The sequence below is a fragment of the Mus caroli genome, chromosome 12 (assembly GCF_900094665.2).
Source record: "Mus caroli chromosome 12, CAROLI_EIJ_v1.1, whole genome shotgun sequence".
In the NCBI taxonomy this organism is placed as follows: domain Eukaryota; kingdom Metazoa; phylum Chordata; class Mammalia; order Rodentia; family Muridae; genus Mus; species Mus caroli.
In genome coordinates, this window is record NC_034581.1 from 104,983,386 (window position 1) to 105,002,193 (window position 18,808).

An 18,808-nucleotide genomic window follows, 5' to 3' on the forward strand; every position below is an offset into this window, starting at 1 on the left:
TGTAGACCAAGCTGGCCTCAAACTCAGAAATCCGCCTGCCTCTGCCTCCCGAGTGCTGGGATTAAAGGCGTACACCACCAGGCCCAGCAGACAAGGACTTTTTGATTACCTATAAGCTGGAACTGGCATTTGGTGGGTTTATAGTTGTCATAATAGGTCACATGTAAACAATAAAAAAAATAATAAAACAAAATTAAAAAAAAAAACCAACAACCCTAAATTAATGCCTTAGAAGCTTTGATGTTTCCATCACTGGCCAGTCAAAGTGTTTTGTGCAGGTCCAGTCAGACCAAGTGCTCTGCTCAACCGACCCCTGGATACACAGCCCGACTGTGCGCTGTGAAGTCTCCCTGTGTTCGCAAGCCGTCCTGTTTCTGAAGCGATCTCCGGCTGCCTGAGCAGTCGCTCGCCTGCCTTGTGTTCCCGTGGTTGTTAAGAGGCCAGCGCTGAGCTGTTTTCTCAGTCTTGCTTCTTTAGTCTTCTGTGGCCTTTATCATCTTGTCCTCTTCTCACTTTTCCCTTCCCCACTCAATAGATGTAACAGTCCATAAGTCAGCGCTAACCTCTAAGCAGCTACTGGGGTCAGCTGTCGTTGACAGTTTGACAGTTGAGGGTCAGAGTGCCTGTAGCAGTCAGTTGGATGGTCCCCTGCCAGGAAAGGTCTGTTTCAAGCCACAAGTTTGATCCTGTCTCCTTTGGAAGTACAACACAGCTTTTGAATTTTAAGAAAAGTAGAAAAACAGCAACAACCACCAACTTAGAGTGGGAAACATCTGTCACTGGGATTATTCAGTGTTTCTTGGATTGTTCTTGGTAATACTCGAGGGTCCTGGTTGTGATCGTGGAATATGTGGGTTTTAGTTTGCAGTTAACATGTTCCGAACCTTGCCACCTTCCTCCAATCCCACGGGAGCAGAATTCGACCCAGAAGAGGATGAACCAACGTTAGAAGCAGCCTGGCCTCATCTGCAGGTACTGGACTTGACACCAGCTCGGATAGGATGGAGTGTGATGGTGTGTGCTGTGTGAGAGGGCCCAGGGCCGCTAGCTGATAGCCAGGGGCTTCTGATCTTCTCAAGGAGTCTCTGGTCTGAAAAGTTTTAGTAGAGGAGAGAGGGGGAAAGAAGGGAGAAGTGGGAGAAGTAGGAAAAGATTGATTAAATAATTTTGTGAGTGATCGATAGGCTGATTTTATGGACCCATTACACAAACCGGAGAAGTAGACTGATTTGTGGGCCCTCAGTGATGATGGCAATTTCTCTGTTGCTGTGATGAAACTCCATGACCCAAAGCAGGTTGGGGAGGAGAGGGCTTATTTGGCTTACACTTCCACACCACTGTTCATTATCAAAGGAAGTCAGGACCAGAACTCAAAACAGAGCAGGAACCCGGTGTCAGGAGGTGATGCAGAGGCCATAGAGGGTGCTGCTTACTGGCTTGCTTCCATGATTTAGTCAGCCTGCTTTCTCATCGAACCAAGCCCTCCAGCCCTGAGGTGGCCCCACCATGATGGGCTGGCCCTTCCTCATCAATCAGCAATTAAGAAAATGTTCTACAGGCTTGCTCACAGCGTTCTCAATCAAGGCTCTCTCCTCTTAGATGACTGCAGTGGGTATCAAGTTGATATAAGACTGCCCAGCACAGGTTTAGAGCGTTTCCCAGGCGTGCTCCTGGCTCTCGGTGCTTGGGTCCTAGGCTCCTTGCTGATAACCTGGACGATGCACGGCCACTGTTAAGAGGCTAGCAGGAGCAAAGCATTTCTGCATGTCTGCATTTCTGCATGTCCTTGGTGAGGGAGGAAGCAGAAGGAGAAGCAAAGTGAGAAGCCTGGGAAGGAGCCAGATGCCCCACCCGCAAGGCCCTAAATTCCAAACAAACAAAAACAAACAAACAAAAACAAACAAACAAACACAGCCCGGGATAGACCATCCTACTATCCAGCCCACTGGGCTGTTTATTTACAAAGGAAACCACAGTGGTTGTGGCTCGGTGGCTGTGTTTTGGTGTTCCTCTCTCAGGCAATCCGAAACTTCGTGTCCACTTAGAACTCCATGATCCATGTAGACGGCCGACTGCAGGCTCCACCCTCAAGTCTGGTCATGGTCCCAGGGGTAGCAGCTAAGCCATGAAAAGCACTGTGTGCCATTTAAGAAATAGTCTGTGGTTCTCACTAAATAAAAGAATTCCAACTGCAGTTGTAATTATGCTAAGCCACACAATTCAGCGTTAATTTTGAATGCATGTGTGGTTTTTCTTAAGTCCAGTGTTTTCAGCAGATAAAGAATGAGTTAGAGAGGTGTGTGTGAGCCTGATGAAGTGCCATGTAACTTGACTCTCTGTTTTTTTTTTCTTCTTCCTAGCTTGTTTATGAATTTTTCTTAAGATTTTTAGAGTCTCCAGATTTCCAACCCAATATAGCAAAGAAATATATTGATCAGAAATTTGTATTGCAGGTAAGTTCCCAGCCAGGTGTTCCTCGGCAGCTTTAAGGACAGCATGGCCACTGTCACTAAGTGCTGTTTTATTTTTCTTAAAGCTTCTAGAGCTGTTTGACAGCGAGGATCCTCGGGAGAGAGATTTTCTAAAAACCACCCTGCACAGAATCTATGGGAAGTTCTTAGGCCTGCGCGCTTACATCAGGAAACAGATCAATAATATATTTTATAGGTAAGTCCCCCGTGTGGTTCTCATTCACCCTTGCTGCTGTCACATCAAAGATGCGGAGGGAAACTGAGTCATGTGCTCATGACCCCACCACGCCACCACTCATGCTACACACACACACACACACACACACACACACACACACCCGTGTCTTACCGTATTCCCTACCCTTGCTGGGTTCCTAAAGCTGTCCAGTTGTTCACAATGTAGATGCTTCTGTCCCAGGCACCTGCTTGCTACCTTGTTATTCCTGCTCAGTTCCAGGGAAGACAGGGAGGAGGAGGAGGAGGAGGAGGCAAGGAAGTGGGCAGCCTTTGCCTACAAGAATCTGGGAAGTAGATGAACAGTTTGATGGCCAGCCAAACACAGAGAGGAGAGCCTGGCAGCTGGCAGACAAGACAGCTTTCCTATCTATGCCCAGACTTGGGCCTTCAGGATCAAAGAGTGACCACAGACCTGTCCCCACAACCCCCAGCACAGAAAGGACAAATACATTGATAGCTGTGACCCCAGATATCTTCTTACCTCTACCTGCCTCTCCCCCATCCCTGTCTCATCTCTGACCAGGCCTCATGACTCTTTAAGTTCTAATATCCCAGGAGAGCATGCAGGTCTATACCTATAATTCCACGGCTCCAGAGGCCGAGGCAGGAAGATTGCCACAGCTTCATCTACATAGAGGCCCTAGTGAGCCAGGGCTCCATTCACATGGTCCGTGTCACTGCTGCTGTCTGGTTAACATGTGCAGTCATCCTAAGTTCTATCTGTGCTTCCAGGGTCTGTGCAGCCGTGTGTTACCCTGGGCTGCACTGCTGTCCTGCCTTGCCTTGAGCCCCCAGATATCCTTCCTCAAGAAGTCCACATGGGCTGACATGGTTCCTGCTCCCCAGGGGCCGCCTGGTGACAGCAGCTTTGTATGCACCAACAGTGATACAGAGAGGGTGCTGGAGGAAGACTCTGTGTAGCTCTTTCATAGGAATGTCTCCTCATGTCACTCCTGGCTAGCCTGTCACTCACTGAACTAGGATGGCTTCAAACTCAGGGCTCCTGCTTCTGCTAGGACTGAGGGTGGGAGTCACCTGCCCAGCCTGGGCTGTGTAGCTCTTTCTGACTAGTACCTGGAAGGCTGACTAAGTAATTGTTGGCTTCTTCCGTTGGCTCCTGCTGTGACATCTGACTCTAGAGGAGCCGAAAAGTAACAAACGTTGGCAGTGATGGAAATGTGACATCCATCTGATGTAAAGTAAGCCTCACAGCCCAGCTCTGGGCCAGACCTGAGCCCTCGGCCCTCACGGCAGCGCTCACAGCAGTGCACCGGCCTGCCGGACCCTGCTTCAGCTCCCAGCAGTGACTGACCGTGGCCCAGAAAGGGGAGCTGAGAGTGAGGCTGGCGCCTGTGTGGCCCTCTGGCCTGTCCAGGCCTGGGGTTTCCCAGGATCTTTTGCCTGATGGCACATGGCAATCTTGGGGTCCTCATTGTGTGGGCTTCCCTTTGAGCCTTTCCAGGTTCTCTGGTGGAGCCCAGCCCAGCCCGGGCTTGCTGACGAGTCGGAGAATGATGTCCACTCCTGGTTTTCACTTCTTGTTGCTCTGCTTCCTCACAAGGTTATCACTCAGCTGACGTCATTGTCTGCATACAATGGGTACAGCTTAGATTCCAGTCTCTTAGTCCCACAATGCAGGCCTTGCCTGTAGAGTCGTTTCTCCAGGACTAGCGGTTCTGGTCAGGCAACAGAAGCACAGATGTGAGACTCGTGCACTGTGGGTGGGTGCAGTGCACTGTGGGTGGTGCAGATGGGCCTCCTGCCTCAGAGATCGTCCCTTGAGTGCTGACCGCTCGGCTGCTTATTCAGAATAAGTCCGAGTGACTCAGTTCTCACAAGGGGCTGGTGCTGCCGAATGGTGTTTCTGGTCATCTTTTCTATAGTTATCTTGATACATCCACTCAAAAGCAAACATCTCGAAGACTCTCTAACTGGCCTGGGTCTTTTTATTGCTGTTTGGTGTAAAAAGAGTCAGAAAGCTCAAGAGCAGCTCCCAGATCATAGAAACTCAGCACTGTGTGCGTTCAAATCCCGACCCAGAAGTCCACACACTCAAAAATGTGAATGTTTTGAGCACTAACGTGATACCACAGTGGAAAATTACACACTTGCCTTATGTGATGGGTCATAGTTAAATCAGGACTGGCCAGGGACGCCTGCCTACAGACCCAGCTGTTCAGGATGCTTAGGCGGAACGGTCATTTGAGCCTAATAGTTATCAGCTTGAACTGCATAAAGAAACCGGTCTCTATTTTCTTGCTTAAAATTTTTTTAGTCATACTTAACATAATGTTTCCAGCTCTGTGTAAAGAGAATAGAATAATTGAATTTTTGGTTTCAGCTTGGGTGATATCCCAAGGTATATCTTATACATATGCAGATGTGAATCTGAATGACCCCTGACCCTGTAAACTGCTGGTCCAGAGCAATTAGGGTAAGGGATTCTCAACCTGTGCCCGTATCTGTAAGGAAGTGCAGTTTGAGCGGTTTGCTTCTACTTTCTGAAGCATTAAGCTGATGTTCCTGTCTGTCAGTTCTCATAGACTCTGTCAATTCTGTTAGTGTGAGCCAACAGTGACTCCCATGCCGCCTTTCCAAGGTGGTAAACAGCAGGCTAGCACGCTAGCATGCTCCATGCTCACCAGGCCTTCCCTTGCTGCCCCACCCAGAGCCAAAGTTTAAATCAGCACCTGTTCTCCTCTCAGTTCTGACCTTGACCTGCCCTCAGCAGAACTGGTGTCCTCTAGGGCAGGAAGGTCCTGAGTGGCTTCTCAGTACTGTGCATCTCTCTCTGTCCACATGGCCTCTCTGATCTTACTTGGAGCCTTGTGAGTTTGGGGTTCTTTTTAAGATTTATTTATTTTTTATACATAAGTACACTGTAGTTGTCTTCAGACACCACAGAAGAGGGCATGATCTGAGATCTCATTACAGGTGGTTGTGAGCCACCATGTGGTTGCTGGGATTTGAACTCCGGGCCTTCGGAAGAGCAGTCAGTGCTCTTACCCGCTGAGCCAGCTGGTTTTTTTTTTCTTTTCTTAATAGCCTGACTAACCTTGAACAGACACTAATTCTCCTGCCTCCGACTTCCCACTGTTGTAACTGGAGGCATGGGCTGCCCCTTTGGGCTTTAGTGCTACTTCTGTGAGCACTAACTGCCTCCAGGAGGGAATCAGGAGAAGCTGCCAGTCTCCTCACGACTGACCTGGAAATGAGTGCCTCCTACTTCCATGCTAGGCAGGGCACAGGACAGTTCAGCTCCACAGGGAGTGGATCCCACCCATGGTAGGTGCGGGACACAGCATATGGGAGACTGCTCTAAGCAGTTAGAAGTGCTTAGAACTATGACACTTCCATAAATGATATTAATGTGGAAGCCGCATGGCTTCCAGAGGCCGACATCCTCCTGTAATACCCAGGAAGGAGGAGAAGCGTGGCCTGGCAGTCCTGCGAGCTGTGTGCAAGGTGCTGCACCAGCTACAGAGTTAGCTGTCTTTTACATACTTGAGGTGAACTCTGTGAGGGGGAGGAGGAGACGGTCAGATTGGGTTTTACAGTAAGTCACTTCCCTACACTGTCCTGTACAGACTGGCTGACCGCCAGCTCTGTGCGCAAGGGACAGGAAGAGGGCAGCAGGAAGCAGGTGGGACACACGTTCTTTGAGGGGTTTTCCCTGTGTAGCCCTGGCTGTCCTGGAACTCCCTCTGTACACTAGCCTGGCCTCAAATTCAGAGATCCCCCTGCCTCTGCCTCCTGAGTGATGGGATCAAAGGCGTGCACCACCACGCCCGGCTGGGACACCACCACCATGCCTCTGGCAATACCCATCCCTCCCAGCCATCCCTTCAGACTATAGCCAAACTCAAGGCGTCTGGGTGTGGCCTTGGAACCTCCTACATGCTGTCTGGCCTATCGCCTATCTCACCTGGATTCACAGACTGTCCTCCCACCCTCCACTCCCACTGCATGCCTCACCTTGATAAGTCTGTCAGAGGCCTCCTGGGGCTTAGTGTGAGTAGAGCCATCTGAGAGGCCTGGCCATCTGAGAATACAGAGATGTCTCAGCCTTCGCCTCAGACTTCTTCATGTCTGGATACTTAACCTCTCCTGGTCGCTAGCCAGTTTGTCTCAGGATACTGGGATTTGGGCCAGAAACCAGTAAGAAAGCAGCTTCTATGGGAGGTGCTCCCTCTGATGGGCGAGGGTCTCCTCCACCATTGCGTGGCCTAACTGTGCTGCCCTGTATTGTGGACCACCAGCCGTCAAGCAGCTGGGTTCAGTCTCCATGGACTCCTGGGGGTGGGCATTCTCCTGTTCCCTTCACTTAACAGACGTGTTTAAGTAGCACGCAGATGCCAGGCTTGGTCTTAGCACCAGGAACACATTCACAGGAAGTCCTCGTCCCTGTCTGGAGGGAGACAAGCTGACACAGAGAGTGGGGTGCATGCTTCAAGAGCTCCCTAGATACCTGTGTCGGGTGTGATGGGCAGAGACTGCACAGAGGCCCCGAGGAGAAGTGGGCTGCATGGGAAGCCGGTGCTGAGGAAGTAGGCTCAGAACTGGTGCGAGAGACAGTATGGGTTCAGAGAGGAGCTTCCAGCCTTGCGGGAGGCAGGGGAGGAGTGCTAGGTATCAGACTCTAAAACTGAGTAAGACATCACCTTATGTTGATGTTGGCAGGCGAATAGGATCGAGGGCTGGACAGATGTAAACACAACCAGGTAGACAGCAGTGCAGACGGGCATCGTCTCAATCTGCTGGTTGAAACACAGGCGTTGGCTTCCTGGATACCTGAAATTTTTCAGAATAAAATATTGAAGAAATCTGAGCTGCACAGACTTTCTGCCCTCAGGGTATCGGCCGCCAGGGCTTGAGGGTTTCCTGGACTTGGAAAGCAGCTGAGCAGCTAGCTGTCCCTCCAAGGTGCCAGAGCTGCTGGCCCCAGCTCCTCCCCAGCTTTCCCTCCGGTCTAACGCCAGGCGCCTTGTGTGTTGCAGGTTTATCTATGAGACAGAGCATCACAATGGCATAGCGGAGTTACTGGAGATCCTGGGAAGGTAAGGCGCTGCCCCAGCAATGAGCAGCTGAAGCTAGAGTTTGACTTTGCTCATCTCTTCTGACCCCTGCCCAAGAGCAGAGCCTTGTCAGCCAGGTCCTGAAAGAACGGATGTAAGGAGACTGTAAGGAGAAGGAAGGGTGTCCTTTGATGTAAGGAGAAGGAAGGGTGGTAAACTTGCACCAAATAACAACGTGCTTCCATTTCTGTGGCTCCACAGGCAGAGCCCTCTCACCCACCTCAGTCTCTGACCTCAGAAACCATGCAATTTCAATGTATTTTTTCTCAAGTAGTGTTAAAAGTAGTGAGAGAAGAAGGTTGATATTATACGCATATTTGAAGAATATGTATTTGAGGGGTTGAGTAAATGCTGATATTTCGAATTGGTTCATTTTGTTGGCCTTTCATATGTATAGTATCATTCAATTTCTATCATTTTAATCAGAGTAAACTTTTTACTTATTATCATAAATTAAACAACAAAAACAAAAAACCCTGTAAATATAAGATTCCCTGACTCGCTGTTTCCCCCGGAAGATTTCCTTGGAGCTGAGAGGTTGTCCAGACAGTGCTCACTCCAGTGCACTTGCAGCTGAGCGTTATCCCGAGTATACAGAAGGTGGCGGCTGGCTCCCTCCAGCCTCTGACCCTGTAGTCTGGGTCCCTCCCCCACACCCTCCCCCCCCACACACACACACTGTTTAGTCTGTCCCTCCCAAGTTGCTGCTCTCGATGTGATTTGAAGAGTGCTGGACCTAGGCTGGCTCTGTCCCTCGCAGCATGGCTCCCTTAGTATGACTAAGGGCTTGCCTCCGCAGTTCCATGAGCTTGGGCAAGTCCCTTCTGTTAAACAGGAGGAAAGCTCAGGTCCCTGCTGCTGTTGCCCTCTGCCATGTGTCAGGATGGTGTGAGCCGTGTTAAGTGTGACTCTTACCACACTGTCTCTTCAGTCCTGCCTCCAGCACTGGGCTCATCCAGGATCCCACACAGATGTACACCCCACGCTTGGTCCTAGAGGACCAGGTCACCACTGCTCTGACGCTCCCTAGCTCAGAGAAACAGGTTCGCTTTGCCTAGTCAGGAAACCACGTGGAGAAGCCAGCTCACGCTCAGTTTGAGGTCCTTTCCACGGTGTGCCTTTCCTACAGAATGACATCACCCGGCCTGCACACTGGGAGGGGACAGGACTCTGGTTCACGCTAGGATAATGATCTGGAATTGTGCCCAAGAATGTTGAAGCCTTTAAGGAAAGTGCTGGGTGGGAGGACCTGGAACTGGGTCCCTCCCCCTCCCCCGAGCTGTTTAACCCACTGTAGCTTTAGGGGTGTCAGTTTAACCTACTGCAGCTTTAGGGGTGTCCGTCTGCCTCCAGAAGCTCCTGCAGCCCAGCTCCCCCAGGGCTGGGACTTGTGGCCCATAGCAGAAAAGCCAAAAATGGCCGTGCTCCCGGGCTGGAGGGCCGTTTGTGGTTGCTCCTGTCGCTATCCTCTCTATTCTGAAGTAAACGTTTTGCCCATTGGCTTTTCATGCTGAGAACAAAAGCTAAAAGAGAACATGACTCCTGACTATGATCTGGAATGTGTAAACACGCAAACTGAATTCTCTCTTCACAGTATAATTAATGGATTTGCCTTACCACTGAAGGAGGAACACAAGATTTTCCTGCTGAAGGTGTTGCTGCCCTTGCACAAAGTGAAGTCCCTGAGTGTCTACCATCCCCAGGTAAGGCCAGCTGAGCACAGCTGCCCACCTCTGCAGCGGTCCAGCCATGTCTGAGAGTGCCTCCGTTCCCACAGCACTGTACTGCATCGAAAACGGGCTTCTGGCAGTATTTCAGAGTCTGGGGACAGAGAGTTCTTGAAGATGGCTTAGTTGTATAATCACTTGCCATCAAGTGTGAGGACCACGGTTGAGACCCCAGAACTCATTTAAATGGCAAAGAGATGTGGCAGCACACCTGTGCTCCCAACCTCAGACGGTAGAGGCAGAATCCCAGGAGCAAGCTGGCTAGCCATCTAGCAATGTAGCTAGCTCCTGGTTCAGGTGAGAGACATTACCTCAGTGGTACAGGCTGGAAAGCATCAAGGAAAACCCCAATGTCAGCTTCTCCGCTCCACGGGTATTCATACATGTGGATATTTATGACCACACACATTTATGCATACAAAAAAGAAAATGCAGGGTAATCTCTGGCATGTAGATTGTACAGAAACTTGGGGAACCAGCTTTGAAAGGAGGCTTCTAACAGTGTGATCTAAGCCTTAGAGACAAAAGCCGATGGCCACAGCCAATGGCGTGTTCTGACACCTTGTAGAGCCAACTACAGGGCTCAGGCTGTAGTCACGCTGCTACCTTAGTCAGTTGCAGCCTCTGACTCATTTCCGTCTGCTTGCATTGGATCTGCTCTCCCAGAGACAGAACTTAGCTATGCTGGGGCTCAAGGAGGTGGCCACCCTCAGTTGTGGCCTACAATCCCCTGCACGGCTGGACACAGACTAGGGTGCCATTATACATTAAAAACACATGGGCAGGGAGCTGGAGAGGTGGCTCAGCACTGACTGCACTTGCAGAGGACTCAGGTTCATTTCCCAGCACCCACAAGGCAGCTCTTCGCCGTCTGTAACTCCTGCTCCAGTGAAGCCCTTTCTGGTTGCTGTAGATCTGCATGGGCACTGGGCACAAAGTTACCCACACACATAAACAAAATATTAACAAAATACTTTCATTTCCACCCCTCCCTCCCCTCCCCGACACACACAGCACATGGGGGGCGGGGGCTGGAGCCATGGCTTAGCAGTTAGGAGCACTGACTGCTTTTCCTAAAGACCCAGGTTCAAATCCCAACACCCAAATAGCAGCTCACAGCTGTCTGCAACTCCAGGATGTGACGCCGTCACAGACTTACACGCAGGCAAAACACCAGTGCACATAAAGTAAAGATTATTTTTTAAGAAAGCACATGGAAGGGCTGTGGGCATCGTAGGATAGGCAGTACTTGCTTGTCATGTGCAAGGTCTCAGCTTCCATCCCCAACAAAGATTTGTATCGAGACGTAGAGCTCATAACTGTAATCCCAGCACTCAGGAGTCCGAGGCAGAAAATCATGAGTTTGAGGCCAGCGTGCACTGTATGGAACAGGACCTCATCTAAACATTAAACAAGAGTCCATTCTGACCCAATGCACTGTCCTCCTGTTCGCACATTTCCTGTCTGGCATCGCCAGGTAACAGGTCTGTTTGTCTTGTATCATATCCATCTTGAGCTTGGCGTGGGGGACATCTAATCTCAGTGCCCTGAGACTGAGGCAGGAGGCTGGCAGGAACTTTGGGCTACATATAAATATTATCTCAAAGGACAAATAAAGACAGTGCAGAGATTTCTGGTAGGACTCTGCACTACAGCTTTCCAGGCATTACATTACCTGTTCATTCTCATCTTCTAAAGACAGACAGACAGACACACACACACACACACACACACATACACAAAACTATAAAATCTGTCACAAAGAGATAGGGGAAGAATTATCCAGTGAGCATCTGTCCCAAAGGTATTTCCCTGAAACTGTCGCTCAGACACGTGGTGCGTGGAGCGTCTCAGCCACAGCAGGCAGTTTCCCAGAGGAGGGTGGTTGAGGGTCATTCTAGAGGGGTGTTTCCATGCTGATGACGTCTGACGCTCTCTCCCCTCCCTTTCAGCTGGCGTACTGTGTCGTTCAGTTTTTAGAGAAGGACAGCACCCTCACTGAACCAGTAAGTGCTCGATCTGGACTGCGACCATCGCTGTGTCCTTCCCTGAGCAGCCGCCAGGCTGTGTATTTCACCGCATTGCCTCTCAGTCGGCCCTGTCACCTTCAGTGGCAACACTGTCGGAAGCTTGTCCCACTCCTGGGTTGGAGGCTCAGCTCAGCTGTGGTGGTCTGATGACGAGTTCTGATGAAGGTTATGTATAACAAGCTTGCCACCTTGTCTCACACTGTCCCACAGTCCTTGGAACATGGCCCCTGAGCAGCTGTGGCCACCAGCCTGGCCCCGTTGAGCCCTCCACATTGGACAGCAAGTGCCCTGACTCAGGCACAGGGTTGCAGCAAGAGTAGAAATCCCTTGCACTCTAGAGGAGGGTGGAGAAGCTCTGGAAGGTTAATCTAAGTTAGTGTTGTTTGACAATAACTGAACAGCAAGTGGAGACTAGACTACTGCCTTAATTAAATTAAAAATTAATTTCTAGCACCTCCACACACACATGAAGAAATCAGTCAATAAATGTAGGCATGGTTGGCAGCATCATAAGCACCTGAATCCACTTTTAAAGGAACCTAGGCTACAGTCCGTAGCCCATGCAGCTCATGTGGTCCTGGCATGCAGTTCACGCCACACCCAGTGGCTCAGGAGGCTGAGGTGGACAGGTGACTGTGAGTGTGGGGTCAGCCTGGGCTATGCAGCAAGACCCTGTTGGGAAGAGGAAGAGCTGGCTAGAACGACAATGGTGACAAAGAGCACTTTAGAGGTTCCCGGCACCCAGCTGGTGACTCACAGCGGGCTGTAGCTGCAGCTTCAGGGCATCAGATACCCTCTCCCGACCCGGCAGGCATTCGCATGCAAGAGCGCACTGGCATGGTCACGCAGGTTTCTCCCCACACCTCACAAAGAAAAGAAATCCCACCGGCTCCCACCACCCCTTTTACATTCAGAAGTCAAAAGAGAGGCGTGGGAGAAAGCTACACTGAGTTTTCCCCCTCGGGTTTTCTTTGTCCGTGCTTTTCCTCTGCTGATGACTGAAGAACTCACCATGCTTGCGTTAGCTCATGCTCGCTCGCCTCAGGCAGGATCCTCCCACCCAAAGCATCTCTGCCATCTGGGCCCTGTCCCAGCCTGACCCCGGGCCTGCTTAGCCCAGATTGACTCTCTTTCCTCATCTGTCTGAGCAGAGCATGAACTCAGGTGACAGTTGTAAAGGTTTCGGTCCCACTAATGCAGTGTAATGACAGATAGGCAGCTAGGTGAGGGGTGAGCCTAACTGCGGGAGACAAGACAGAACGCCGCTGTCCCGTAAACACGGGATGCCAGTCGCAGGCAGGGCTGTGCACAAACAAGCCAGAAGTCCCACACACCCAGTGTGGTGTGTCCACCCCGAGCTGTTGTTTGTAGCTCCTGTTGACAGATGATGATATGATATCACTGTCCAGCTGCAGAAAACAGAGCTGATTTTCAGTATACTCAAAGCATTTGGACTCTAACCTGGTACATTTCTTCCTTTGAAATTTACATTTTATAAAAATGCAAAGGCCATTGTGTCTGACTTAGAAGTAAGCAGTTCGTTTTACGTTTTGGTTGGTTGGTTGGTTGGTTAGTTGGTTTGGTTAGTTTGGCTTTTGAGACAGGGTTTCTCTGTGTAGACCTAGCTGTCCTGGAACTCTCTCTGTAGACCAGGCTGGTCTCAAACTCAGAGATTTCGGGTCTCTGCTTCCCAAGTGCTGGGACTAAAGGTGTGCACCTCTGCTGCCCAGCTCTGAAGACTTCAGGTGGAGGTGTGCACTGGAAAGGAGTATGTGTACTCAGCACACAGGAACCGCACATGCCACCCCAGGGCTCCGGCTGCCATGTGGATTGCTTTAAATACAAGTTGTGGCAGTTACTGCAATCAGATTCCCACCAATAAATGACTTATCGGGAAGATTGAGTCCAGCTTGCGGTTTGAGAGGGCAGCAGAGCTGACAGCTGCAGGACCACGTAGCTTAGGCGCTTTGACTTCAGACAGATCAGGACAGAGGGACAAAGGACTCCAGCTGCCTTTCTCCGTTCTTAATCATTGCTTCATCCAGGACTCCACCTCCTGGGCTGATGCCACCAACACAGGGCAGGCCTTCCCTTTAGTTAATCCTCTCAGCAGAGGCTCAGAGGATGAACCCTTGGGTGTGTCTCGTTAATGCCTTAGGCGACTCTTAATCCAATCAAGCTGACAGTGGAAATTGCCCATCACTGTGTTCCGCTTAAAAGGCTGCCGTCTGTAAAGAGCATTTGCTGACCCCGTAATTGATATTTTTCACGGACTCCAAAGTTTCCTGGGCACACTAGACATAGATACTGTTTTCTTTGTTGCCAGGCTAGAGGCTCATGGGAGATTTTACACAACTGTGTCTCCTTTCATCTGCCTGTCTCCCTCTGCTAATGGGATGACCCACGTGTCTTGGCAGACACGGCTTTGCCCCTAGATACACCAGGACAGGCTCGCCAGGACTCAAGGCAGGGTCACTGACGTGTTTCCCCTCTTCCCCGTTCAGGGAGCATGCGCTGAGCCTGGAGCCTGGCATTGGTGTTGTCTAGCGTTAGCACACGCAGGCATGCACACCTTTGGCAGAGTCCTGCTCTTCTCACACACAGACCGGAAAACTGGGTGCTGCTCACAGCAGCTCAGAGATCAGAAAGAGTCCAGTGTGAACCTGGTTCAGAAACTGGCTTTCCCATCAAGGCAGTCCATATTGGCAGTACTGTGCAGCCCCTACATTACTTTAAAACCCACTGACCACTGGAGGGCCAGTGCAGGTCGAGAGTAATTCCTGTCTTCCATATTAGCCATGGTTCTGATTCAAAGTAGATACTCAAGAAATGCCTGGTTGACTTGATAGTCGGAGGAAATCACTAAGTAGTACACTTTAGAAATGCATTCTCTTAAGACTTTAAAGAGTTTGTTTGTGAGAGTCTGACCAGCCCTGCCTGGCCTAGCACCCCATATGTAGACTAGACAGGCCTCAAACTCACAGAGATCTGCCTAACTCTCCCTCCTAAGGTCTAGGATCAAAGACATGCAACACCACGCCCAACTCAAGATAGTTGTGGATTTTTTTTAGATTCTAAAATTTGGAGGACTTATAAAATGAAATTTGAAGTTTTTTAATAGATAGGTAATAGAAGAAAATGTCCAGGAGCCTAAATACCCAGAGCACCAAAGCAGAATTATTGTATATAACTATTTCTCAGATACCCACCCTGCCTTCACCTTTGTAATAACTGAAAGTGACAAGTGAGTGACAAACAGCTCTAAAGGGCAGCACACACTCCTCAGCAGTGTTGGTCCCAAAATGGGAACAGAGATACTAGCTCTACACCCTGTCACCACTGTCGTGTGTGGTGGAGAGGGAGGTGCTGCCAGCAGCCTGGGACTACATGCACGCACCCACGCATGCACAGAGTCCATTAGTAATACTGTGAAAAGGCATTTCAGGGTGAGTCAGAGTGACTCAAAGACAGTACGTTTCAGCCGGGCGTGGCAGCACACTCCTTTAATCCCAGCACTTGGGAGGCAGAAGCAGGCAGATTTCTGAGTTCGAGGCCAGCCTGGTCTACAAAGTGAGTTCCAGGACTATACAGAGAAAAAAAAAAAGACAGTAAGTTTCTCAAACTGAGAGAAATGGACATGTATGCTTTATAGTTAATTGCGGGTGTTGAGAGAGGAAAGTCAGTCACAACTTCAGTTGCTTTAAGAGAAATAACACCTATAGACTCATGTGTTTGAATGCTTGGCTCATAGGGAGTGGCACTGTTAAGAGGTGTGGCCTTATTGGAGGAAATGTCACTGTGGAGACAGGCTTTGAAGTGTCAGATACTCAGGCTAATAAACCTAGCAGGGCAGTCTCCTGCTGCAGCCTTGGATCAGGTTGTAGAACGCTAAGCTCCTTCTCCAGCACCATGTCTGCATGTGCTGCCGTGCTTCTTGCCTCTGAGACTGTAATTCCACCCCAAGTAAATGTTCTCCTGTATAGGAGTTGCAGTGGTCATGGTGTCTCTTCATAGCAATAAACCCTAAGACACCAACCAAGGCAAGGGTTCCAACTTCCCGGGAGAATTGCACTTGCCTCTCTATACAGTACAGAGAGAGAGAGAGATAGAGAGAGATATTGATTGAGATTCTGTCCTAATTACATTGTTCAAAGGATATAACTTATAACAGTGTTTAAAGATTGTAAAAGTTTAGGTGGGGAGGTGGCACATATTTTAATTCCAGCACTCAGGAAGCCAACAGAGGCAGGCAGATTTCTTGATTTTTGAAACTAGCCAGCCCACCTACATCGTGAGTTCCAGGACAGCAAGGGTTACACAGAGAAACCCTGTCTCAAGAAACCAAATATTTTGTATAATATATATTTTTTTCTTTATCTTGAATTTCTTCCTGTGGGTCGTCAAGGTAGCTCAGTGGATAAAGGTTTCGATGTTAAGACTGACAACATGGGTTCAGTTGCTGGGGCCCATGTGCTGAAAGGAGACACCCAGTCTCTGCCAGCTGCCTTCTGACGGCCACACACAAAAACACACAGGAAATAAGTAGGTGTGATAGAAAAGAAAAAAAAAGAATTTCCTTTACAAATGAGATCCTAAGGTAGGCTTTATGAAGTTCATTGTTTAGGCTGGGGTATTAAAGAAGAGTGCCAAATCCAGACCTCCAACCTCCAGACTTCAAGTAGGCATAGTCTGTTGTTAGTTTCCGTGTTTGAAGTCTAAAGACTAAAGGCAAAGGAGTGGTCTCTATAGACAGCCTTGGCTTTGTAAGTTCTCTTCAGGTTTCTTAAATCTTCAAACAATGGGAAACTCAAGCTAAGTCCCAAAATGAGGGTTTCCTTTCTCCTGTCTCTTTCATGTTTCATCTTTCCATCTTGCCTCACAGACAAGGCCTCACACTGCTTCAGAGAAACAAGTGGTTCCTGTGCAGATGTGTGTGCACAGGTGTGTGTGCATAGGTATGTGAGCAGGCAGGTGTGTGAGCAGATGTATGTTTGCAGGAGGTGTGTACAAATGGGTGTGTGTGTGCACAGGTGTGTAAGCAAGCACAGGTGTGTGTGTGTGTGTGTGTGAGCAGGTGTGTGTGTGAGCACAGGTGTGTGCACACATGTGCCCTTATGAAGATAGGCCTGCTGGTGCTCATTGCACTTTTTAGAAATTGATGGCTAAACTGTAGTTCATCTTTGTTGAACCAAGTCAAGTATCTTGTGCAGGTGTAGTTTGGTAACGTATTTTGAAAGCATAGAGGAGCATCTTTCTAAGTTGCCCAGCAGGCACTCCTTGTAGCTTTCTGACTTAGGCAAAGATAGAAACGTGCAGTAGCCACAGACTAGGAAAGCACTGTGAATTTATAATCTGACTCCCTGGGCCTCAAACACGGTAGCACTGCTCCGCGTGGAAGCTTGGGCTGCCATGTGCTTCCTCCTGACCAAGCACTCCCCAGTACTCATCCTCGGGCTCTGGGTAATCACACAGGGAGAGCATCGTGAACCCCACTCAGGTCCAACACCGTCCGTCGGTGCATGCGGACTTACGTCTGCGAGATTGACAACATGCTTTTGATGTGTTTTAACAAAGTTGTAAACTCTGTGTGACAAGCAGTCAGCTAACCTGAGAAGTGCAATGTGCATGCGTCTGAAGGCTGTGAGCAGTGTCAACACCGACTGCTTCCATTCTAGAGCAGTCAGAGGGGATGGATCACACTAAAGTATATAAAACTAGACTGTTGGGTTTTGGTTTTTTGTTTGTTTTTCGAGACAGGGTTTCTCTGTGTAGCCCTGGCTGTCCTGGAACTCACTTTGTAGACCAGGCTGGCCTCGAACTCAGAAATCCGCCTGCCTCTGCCTCCCAAGTGCTGGGATTAAAGGCGTGCGCCACCACTGCCCAGCAAAACTAGACTGTTAATGAGAGAAAAGGCGTGGGGATGATTCTCACCGTTGTCGTCTCGCGTGTGTCATGCTTGGCAGTGGGGATGTCATCTTCCTCTAGGGCAGCAGTTCTCAGCCTTCCTGATGCTGCAGCTGGTTTGCATAGTTCCTGTGGTTGTGGTGACCCCAAACCTTAATGTTTTTCATTGCTACTTCATAACTGTAACTTTGTTACTGCTATGAATTGTAATGTAAACATCTGATATGCAGGAGATTTGATGTGCGACCCCTGCAGGGGTTGTGACCCACAAGTTGAGAACCAGTACCCTAGCGTGTCTTGGTGTCCTGTGGGAGATCACTTTGTTTGCTGTTACTGTTTTGTAGGTGGTAATGGCACTTCTCAAATACTGGCCAAAGACTCACAGTCCAAAAGAAGTAATGTTCTTAAATGAATTAGAAGAAATTTTAGATGTAATTGAACCATCAGAGTTTGTGAAGATCATGGAACCTCTTTTTCGACAGTTAGCCAAGTGTGTTTCCAGCCCTCACTTCCAGGTATGTGGGCCGGGGCCGGGGGTGGGGCCGGGGGCTCCCGTCAAAATGACTTTCTCTACATGAAGCTGTTTATGCTCTGGTCCTGCTGGGATTGACTGGTGGAATTCAAATTTTTTTATTTAACATATACTTCAGAATTAGATGCTAAAATTTTAACCAGATGGGGTGACTCATTCCTGTAATCCTAGTACTTAGGACGCTAAGGCAGGAGGATTGCTACAAATTGAGACCAGCCTGGGCTCTAGAGAGACTCGGTACCCAAAAATAAAGTATAATCTTAGTTCTGGGTAGTTTTACTTCTGGCCCCTATTCTGCTCACTGAAGCCACTCTTCTCAGCCACTGTGATTGACAACATTGTCTCTGCAAAGCTCTGCATTCAGGCGATGTGCTGTTAGGTTCATAGGACCCTAATTTCTCATAATTGAGTTATCTGAATCAATGAATACCTCAACAATACAAACCTTTAACTCTGAAGATCTCTCTCTTCATAAGGTGCTTCCTTTCTGACATATAAAGTTGTATCTCTTTACATCTTTAAAAAGTTAAGGGCTGGGGAGATGGCTCAGTGGGTAAAAGCCCTGACTGCTCTTCCGAAGGTCCTGAGTTCAAATCCCAGCAACCACATGGTGGCTCACAACCACCGGGAATGAGATCTGATGCCCTCTTCTGGTGTGTCTGAAGACAGCTACAGTGTAACTAGTTATAATAATAAATAACTCTTTAAAAAAAAAAAAGTTAGCCGGGCATGGTGGCGCACGCCTTTAATCCCAGCACTCGGGAGGCAGAGGTAGGTGGATTTCTGAGTTCAAGGCCAGCCTGGTCTACAAAGTGAGTTCCAGGACAGCCAG

General features: G+C 49.2%; 1 protein-coding gene across 10 annotated transcripts in view; it reads left to right on the top strand.

Annotated features, from left to right (window-relative positions):
* The window catches only part of Ppp2r5c (protein phosphatase 2 regulatory subunit B'gamma), a 149,079-nt gene that overhangs the window by 108,974 nt on the left and 21,297 nt on the right, over positions 1-18,808 (top strand). For all 10 annotated transcript variants that reach the window (XM_021179517.2, XM_021179519.2, XM_021179520.2 and 7 more), the window contains 7 exons: positions 862-972; positions 2,361-2,453; positions 2,537-2,667; positions 7,706-7,765; positions 9,378-9,486; positions 11,463-11,516; positions 17,789-17,959. In XM_021179517.2, coding sequence (XP_021035176.1) covers positions 862-972; positions 2,361-2,453; positions 2,537-2,667; positions 7,706-7,765; positions 9,378-9,486; positions 11,463-11,516; positions 17,789-17,959 — 729 coding nt within the window. The remainder of the gene's footprint in view (positions 1-861; positions 973-2,360; positions 2,454-2,536; positions 2,668-7,705; positions 7,766-9,377; positions 9,487-11,462; positions 11,517-17,788; positions 17,960-18,808) is intronic.